The sequence below is a fragment of the Ovis aries genome, chromosome 5 (genome assembly GCF_016772045.2).
Source record: "Ovis aries strain OAR_USU_Benz2616 breed Rambouillet chromosome 5, ARS-UI_Ramb_v3.0, whole genome shotgun sequence".
In the NCBI taxonomy this organism is placed as follows: domain Eukaryota; kingdom Metazoa; phylum Chordata; class Mammalia; order Artiodactyla; family Bovidae; genus Ovis; species Ovis aries.
The window spans coordinates 58,959,711-58,968,020 of NC_056058.1; the positions used below are offsets into that span (position 1 = coordinate 58,959,711).

Sequence of the window (8,310 nt, forward strand, 5' to 3'; positions counted from 1 at the left end):
CACATGGCGGAGGTGGCCCAGAGGAGCGCAGAGCCACTGCCCACTGCTGTCTGAAGCCTCAGGCCACCCCCGCTCCATGGGGCTGACCCCGGTGGCAGATTTTCTGATTGGCAGGCTTTCTGAATCGCTCTGCCTTCCCCTCTCACTGACTCCTCCACCCCCGCCCAGATTCTAATTCAGAAGAGGCCCTGCCTGCGTCAGTGAAAACCAAGTACGAAGCCATGGATTTTGACAGCTTACTGAAGGAGGCCCAGCAGAGCCTGCACTGATAACAGCCTTAACCTTCGAGGAATACCTCAATACCTCAGACAAGGCCCTTCCAAAATGTTTACGTTTTCAAAGAAATTAAGTATATGAGAAGGAGAGAGAGCGAGCGCGTGAGAGAGAGAGAGAAACTCGGAACTGCTGTCCTTTTAAAAAAAAAAAAGATCAATGTTTACATTGAACAAAGCTGCTTCTGTCTGTGAGTTTCCATGGTGTTGATGTTCCACTGCCACATTAGTGTCCTCGCTTCCGACGGGTGTCCTGGGTGCGCGCCGGATGCTTGGTCTGGCACCCACCTCCCCTTCCTCCCCGACCGACGTCCCCTCGTAGACGTGCAGCTGTGTTCACCATACCATTTCTCGTCTGTAGTGTGTGATGATGAAATCGTTACTCGTGAATAGAATCAGGATTATAAACTCATTTCTAATTGAAGAAAAAAAAAGTATATCCTTAAAATAATGTATTTATGGCTCAGATGTCCTGTGCCTGGGATTATTATATTGCTTCCTTGATTTTGTTAACTATGCACTGTCATGAGGTGTTTGCCACTGACCTGCACTGCTCCCTTTACCAGAATGCCCCAGAAGTGCTGGTGGCCGGAAGCCTGGTTACCAGGGAGGAGTGGCATGCAGCCACCATCAGGAGCGATGGAGAGAGGGCCTGTTTCTGGGCCTGTTCTGCTAAGCGCTGCCTTGTCTCTCATTGAGCAAGCTGGGGTCCGTTTACAGTCGGTGCCCAGCTCACACTTAGAGTTTGTGCCTGGACATGAGTGCCCAGATCCCCGCGCACCTTGGAAAGAAGGTGGGGTGAGCTGCATTATTCCTGTTTTCCAGGTGAGGCCAGCAGCGCCCCAGGAGGCAAAATGACTTGCCCAGGATTTCACAACCTGTGAGACTTTAGTGGCCCAGCCCAGGCCCCTCCTCCTGCCTTAGTTAGGGTAAAGAGGCAAAGTTGCAAGGACTGGTAGAAGTGGGTTCAACTGAAAAGTACAACAGGCTAGGCGCCTCCAGGCTCATTTTGGGGGGCAAGTTGGCAGCTCCCTCGTCAATATTGGGCAAGTTCAGGCTTTGGCACCTGTCTTGATCCAAGGGGTCCTGAGGTGTGCTTACACCTGTGGACACGCCATCAGAGCTTCAGGGACACACCTGGAGTGATGCAGAGAGACGATCTGGGAGCAGTCACCCTTCTGGGGCCAGCTACCACCTCATCCTCCTTCAGCTTGACTTCCCTTTTCTTCACCTGTGAAGTTGTTTGGGTGGCAGGGGTAACGGGGAGCAGGAGGGGATGTGAGGCATGGGGATAAATAAGACAATCTCCAAGCTCCTTTCCAACTTAGAAAACATTCTCATTGGGTTTTATTTTAAAGTTTGTGTTCTTGAGTGGTATCAAAGCCATGTCCACCTTGGATGTTCAGGAGGTGCCTTGGGGGCCATTTGTGAGGGGGAGCATGGCCAGGCAGGGTGAGAGTGCACTGCTACAGCTTCAGACAGAGTGGCTCCAACTTGGTCTTTTTCACACATCAGAGTTCCTTGGGGAGTTTTTGTATTTGAAAGAAAAAAGATCCTGCTGCTTAAAAAAGTTTGAACTTGGCTCATGTAACTAAACAAAGTGATGTAATCTATTACTAATGCCAAGCCTTGTTCTTTGGCAATTGGTAGTTATGGGGTTTGGGTTTTCTATTTATGTTCTTAAGATTATAAAATACCTCAGTAGGTCAACTGGGCCAGTAAACCTCTCCTGAGAGGTGAGCATACTTCAAGACCACAGAGAAGGTTGGAGAGCAATGGCACTGGAAGAAACAGAGAATCTGAGTTCCTGTGTATCAAGTCACTTCACCTCTCTGGACCCCAGTTTTCTTTTTATGTGAAATGGACCAAGGAGGAGAATTAGGCAAGCTGATCTCTAAGGTCCCTGCCAGCTGATAGCTGTGGCCTCTAAGGTGGTATCTAGCAAGTACATGGTGCATGGGCCACTATTCCCACATCCTTGGGCAGTTGCAGACATGACTAGTTGACCACTGCACTCATGTTCTTTGAACTTGGTCATGCTCAACAATCCTCATCACAGTGCTCTGAGCAGTCATGACTAGTTGATCAGAGTTTAACCCATCTGACATCCTGGTCTAATCTTTGAAAATTTTCTGTCATACAGAACCTGTGGTGGCCAGGTTTCATGCTGGCCCATCCCTGTCCGTCATGTCCTGATCTATGAGAGAAGATTGCCCTTAAGCCGTCCCTTGGCACAGGACTCCCAGTACCACTCTGACACAATCCTGCTTGGAGGTGGGGGCCAAGAGGAATAGTGGACAGGAATATGTTTGAAGAAGGCAGGGTTGATAGGGATAGACCAAAAAGGAGAATTTCCATGGCACGAGTCTGTACATTATAAATTGCCTTTATAGCTGTTCACTGCCTAGCACACAGTAGGCACACAGTAAATCATTATGGGATAGAATGGAATGGAATAAAATTTAAAGCCACCTGATGTCTCCCCTAACTCCTGATTTGCACCAACGAGTAAACTGAAATTTCATCCTGTGGAAAAAATAGAAAGGAACTATGCATTCAGAGTGGAGAGAGCTGCATTGAGTACTGGCTTTGCCAAGAACTAACTCTGTGACTTAAATAAGTCAGAGTCCCTTCCTCTCCCTAAGTCTCAGTGTGCTAGGAGGGGTTGGACTAGAAGATCTCTGAGCCTCTCCTGTTTGCTTCTTCCCTGATTGCACTAGACCAGGGGTTCTGCCATGGGCAGGTGGTACCTTAGGGTGAAGAAATGCAGATTTTTAGTGAAGGACAAGTTTCTTCCCTCTACTGGGTCAGCTGAAGCCGCCCTTTCACTTCAGATTAATACAAGGCACTTGAAGGTGGTCAGACATTAGCCCTTGAGCAGAGATTTGAGTTTAGTCCTGGGACGTGATATGCTTAAGGTTGGGGGCTGGGGCCTGTGGATGGGAGAGGGTGCCTGCCGAGGGCATCAAGCAGTTTCTTCTTACCATCCCATACGTAAAAGGATACAAGTTCTAAAATTGACCAACCCTGCAGACAACCTCCATCCGAAGACTCATTCGGTGCTGTGTACTATTTACCAAGGAGACTCCAAGGTCTCTCCAGGAAAACCAGTTAGCCTTGGTCTCTTTCCTACCAAATTAAGGAGTCACCCAGAGGGAGCAGCTGCCATTGGCAAGCATCTCACTGTAGCTCTGTCCTCGTGTTTGCTCTCCGTCATGTTTACATGTGATTGCCATACACGCTTACAGTAGACTGTGTTAGTAGCCACCCACACAAGGCAGGTTGTACTGTCCATCTCTGTGCCGTGCTGGTGTTTTCCAAATATGTTCCATCTAAATGCTAAGTGGAATTCTTCCATCTCCTTCCTCAGTCGGTACAAGGCTGAATCAGAATCCTCACTCTCGGGGGCTCTGGTTAATGAAGGAAAATGCATCAAAGAGGTAAAGAATATGAGTGGATGGAGTGCAGCTAAGGCCCTGACCCTCTTCTCCCCATCACACCTTGACCCCCAATCAGAACACTGCTTTGCGGTATCAATACAAAGCACCAGTCAGGTGTCTGCAGCTGCTGTGAGCTCTCATAGCCCTGTGTGTGGAATGTGCTCAGGAGAGAGGTGGGGCTTTGGGAGCTCCAGGGTGGGAAGAGGGAGGGGTAGGGGATGCTCTGAACTGCAAAGACTCGGTACTCAGGTCTTTTATGTGGGAAGAGATGCAATAAGAAATCTGTCTCGCTGAAAGCCTGTGTTGATGTTTGGAGAGCAATTTCTTCTAGGCGTATGCAGTATGCACGCTGAGGGGACAGGGACAGCATGACAGTGCAGCCCTTCTGCATGGACAGCTTGAAACCCTCTCCCAGGCCTCGGGTTCAGTTGCAATGACAGCCGAGCCCCCAGCTAGAGCGATGGGATGACCCAGCTGTGAAGCAGAATCAACCCCAAAGGATTTGTTGATCTGACTCACTCATGTCGAAACTGCAGTCTTTTCTTAAACCGTTTGTGATTTAGCAATTGTCCTCAGACATGACCAAGGAAAGAAGCTGAATGTATAGTAGCAAATAAAGTGAACCTAACGGTTTCAATGGCCAAAGAAGAGGGGTCCTTCCCATTGGGGCAGAAGGAACCTGGCTAGTGCTTATGTGCAATATGTTTAAGCTGGGCCCCAAGTCCCTGAGACGTTTGCACACATAGATGGGCTCCAGGACTGTCTGCTGAGTCCAGGGGTACAGGGTAAATGGAGGGAGAGCTCGGGAGCTGGGAAACCTTCGTGCATAGAGATGCCCTTGGCTCGAAACAGACATAGAGTGGAGGGCCCCTGGGAGCCGGCTGTGGAATGCCCAGGAAGCAGGCAGAGGCTGACTTTGCATTAAACCAATAAAAGCACTTTGAGAAACCCATGACACTAAGCCTGGCTCCATGTTTCTCCACTGGCAAACATGGATCTCCCTGGGTGATGTGAGGTCCTCTCCTAGGCACTGGGACAGGGGGCCAGGAAAGGGGCTGGTGAGGGAGGAAGGCAGAGATGCCTTCATAGACATCAGCCGAGGGAGAGCCCATCCTAGGGCCAGTCCTAAAAAAAATGGAGCAGTGCTTTTCGATCTGGTACCTATTTTTGTTAAAAAAAAAAAAAATGAAGACAGCGCAGCCAATTGAAATGGGTTTGCAGAGCAAGTCACTTACCTATAAGCCATCTTAAAGTGAGAAACCCAATGTTTCTTACTTGCTATGTGATCTTGGGCCTCTGTTTCCTCATTTACAGATGGGAATGAGTATTGGATGGGCTGAGCGCTAAAGTCTCTTTCACCTCTGATGGGCTAAGATTCCCATCCTGGAGCACCAGGAAGCCATCATTAACTCATGAAACCAATTCCATTCTCTGGCTGCTCCCAACTCATGTTCAGGGTGAGAGTTCTCTGCAAGGTTACCAACTAGCAGGGAATTCAAATCCACATGGTCCTGGCCGAGTAACCTTATATGAGGAGGCCAGCTCCCCAGGACAGATCTAAGCCATAGTTTCTGGTGGGGATGGTGAGAGGTTAAACCCCAGCTTGGCTGGGTGGCGATGTCAAATCTCATATTAGCTTTGTCTTCCTCCCCACCAAACAGCTTTTAGTCTGAATGTTGTGACCTCTTGGCTGTTTCTCTCTTGCTGTCAGACAATACTAGCAATACACTTGTTTTTGCAAAACAGCTTAACTTAGGTACTTTTCACACATTTGTTTCAAATGATTGTAAAACATACGGGGCAACAGGAGGCATGGATCACACTGCATATGTTTAGGGCAGCTTTTGTTTTTTGTTCCTTTAATGGTATAGCAGTGGTAGCTGAGGCTCTGAGATTTTGTGGGGCAGATTTTCAGAAAACTCTGTTTCATCAGAATGCCTTTCACATTCATAAGCAGCACAGAAATCCAACTGCCCAAACTGGGGGCTCGAAGAATAGGGTTTTGCAGGTGGTCAGTCCCTGGGCTATTCAATAACGCCTCCAAAAGGTGTTTTATAGCTAGGACCCCCTCTGTGCTGTATGTTTTGTCAAAGGATCCTCCAGGTCTCCACTTTGCCGGCCTCGCTCATGGGTGACTTTTGAAGGGATTGGTCAGCTTCCACCTCAGCACTTTGCCTTATCAATGTCTAGTCGCCATCTAGTGGCCAAAGACTGTATCCACCAGCTACCCAGATAGAAGGCAAATAAAGCCTTTCGACCACCTTGCAGTCCAACACCAATGTTGGGAATGAAATGCAAGGACATGAGCGAACTGTCTGTGTGTTTAGAGCCCAGTGTAACACCAGTCAGAAGCCCCAGAAGCAACCACTCAGACTGAAAAATACACTAGCTCTCCCGAGGGCAGCGGAAACGTGAGTGGACCCGGCCCAAGTGCCCAGGAGGGGTTTACTGTAACTGCAATACTGGCAGCCCAGCTGCTGACCTTATAAGTGAACCTCTGCCAGGTGGCCCCCACTGGACCCTCAGGACAAGCAGAGAGGTTGTGCATGAGGATTTTTTGGGGGGGGCCTGGCCGTGGCCTTTGATATGGTCTACTGAATAGCCAAACAGCTTTTGTTTGCTTGTTTTGTATTTTGTATTTAAAAATCTTGTCAAATGTTTTTGTGTTAGGAATAAAAAGTCATAAACTACTCCCAACTTTGTTTCTTGAGGAATGTTCTGATTCCAACAGAAAGAGGTTGGAAATCTCAAGGGGTGTGTGGTCAGGGTGGTCAGTGGACCAGGGAAGTGGACCGCTTGGATTTCCAAATGGTTTCAGTGGAAGATGACCATCCAGAAGTGCGACGTGGGGCAGTCTGCTCCGGAAATTCACACCCACCCACCCCCTTCACCTCCTTGTGCTGCGATATTAGCATTAGCATTGGCTTGGAGCATCTGCTTCTTCCAGAGGTGGCTGCTAATGTTGAAACCAACCCAAGATTCCTCACCCCACCCACCCCAGGTTTCTAAAGAGATGGTGTCTGTAGCTAGCCTTAATTGACTGGGCAAGGTGGTCCCTATGGTCCCTTCCAGCATTTCCAAATCTTGGACTCAAATCCTTTTCTCTTGGTGTGATCATGAGCCTAGAGAATTCTGAGCAATAGGAAGCCAGGGCTTTCCTCGGCTCTGTAACAGGGTCAAACCAGGGAATGGCTCACCTTGTGAGGTTTGGGTATCCCCGGGGTACTACCGTAGGGGGCATTATTTATTAGGAAGCTCAACAAGGTAACTACAGCCTGGGGTGCGTGAGTGCAAGGCTGTGTGTGTGTGTGTGTGTGTGTGTGTCTGCACGTGTGCACGCTTATGTGTGTGTGTGTGTGTGTGGAATTACATTGATGCATTTCTTGAGAAAGGTGCAAGAATTTCACCTACACAGAGGGACACATCTGCTTTGTTATTTATAATAGAAAGCTAAATTTTAATTTTTTAAAGGACACTGCTAATGATTGAGAATCGAGTTTTTAGTTTTGCTATTTTTTTTAATTGGTAGAGGATTTTTTATATATTTTTTCCATTTTGTTGGGTTGTGTCCTTATTTATATAAATACTTTATCTGTGAGAGGCAAGGAAGAAAACTTCTTTGCTTTTAATTATTGTGGTTGTCATCGTCCCTATTTTATTTCTGGTGTGATTTATCTGTCTTACCTTCTAAATGAGAAAATGTTTTCCTGTATTTGTACATTGTCAGATTCTATAGTTTCATAGATAATTTAACCAAATTGCTCTATGTATTATTATTCTGTGAGTATAAAGTTCTATTTTAATGTCTGTAAATACTTCAGAACTGGCTTCTTTTCTCAAACTCCACTGTGGAGTTATTGTTTACATCACAAAAACTGTAGAATCTCTATGCTCATGTACTGTAAATAGTGAAGTGATCTGCTTATAAATAAACTTAACAAATACACTATGGAGATTAAAAAGAAAATACCACCCACAGCTCTGCCCAGGCGTGTCTTTCTTTATTGGGTCCTATGTGCTTGTTGAGGGTTGCTCCGGCTACTAACTAGGAAAAGGCTTCTAGTTTCAGGGTCATCTCTCAGAGAAGACCTCAGCCCAGGGTGCCTCTCCAAAACTTTCCAAGTTTGCTTGTCCTTTCTTCATAGCACTTTTCATGGATCACAAGGAACCATTCAGACTTGCTTCCCATAACATTGTTCCATTACCAGCTTATTGCCAGTATGACTTATAAAGCTATACCACCTTCTGAACGAGGACTCCCTTGTTTTGGTATATCTGCTTTTCCACGCACACATACTACATATATGTGCTAAAAGAGACATTTTGACATTATGGTTTCAGGCAAAGACACTTGCCAGTTGACAACTGTGAAACAGTCTCTGGACAGAGAATATGGAAAAGAGACTTGAATTGTGTACCATATTTGGGTGAACTTGAAACATTTTCCTTTGCTTACTTACTCCCAGTGAGAGCAGTGAAGAGTGGCATCTCCCAGGACCTTTCATCTTGGACGTGTGTGTTATTGCTGCGAAGTTGCCCTGGGTTGAGCCAATATGGCCAGGCCTTAACACCTGGCACGGATCTGTCATTGGCTGCAG

At 47.1% G+C, this 8,310-nt stretch overlaps 2 protein-coding genes across 4 annotated transcripts in view; one reads left to right on the forward strand and one right to left on the reverse strand.

Moving 5' to 3' along the window:
* PPARGC1B (PPARG coactivator 1 beta) overlaps nucleotides 1-7,690 on the forward strand; it is a 120,947-nt gene extending 113,257 nt beyond the window's left edge. For both annotated transcript variants that reach the window (XM_027970394.2, XM_027970395.2), the window contains one exon: nucleotides 169-7,690. In XM_027970394.2, coding sequence (XP_027826195.1) covers nucleotides 169-269 — 101 coding nt within the window. In that variant the 3' untranslated portion in view covers nucleotides 270-7,690. The remainder of the gene's footprint in view (nucleotides 1-168) is intronic.
* Nucleotides 7,691-7,694: 4 nt separating this feature from the next.
* The window catches only part of PDE6A (phosphodiesterase 6A), a 123,816-nt gene continuing 123,200 nt past the window's right edge, over nucleotides 7,695-8,310 (reverse strand). For both annotated transcript variants that reach the window (XM_015096136.4, XM_004008966.6), the window contains exon 22: nucleotides 7,695-8,310. This exon is cut by the window's right edge and continues 791 nt beyond it. The gene's annotated coding sequence lies outside the window, so the exon portion shown is untranslated.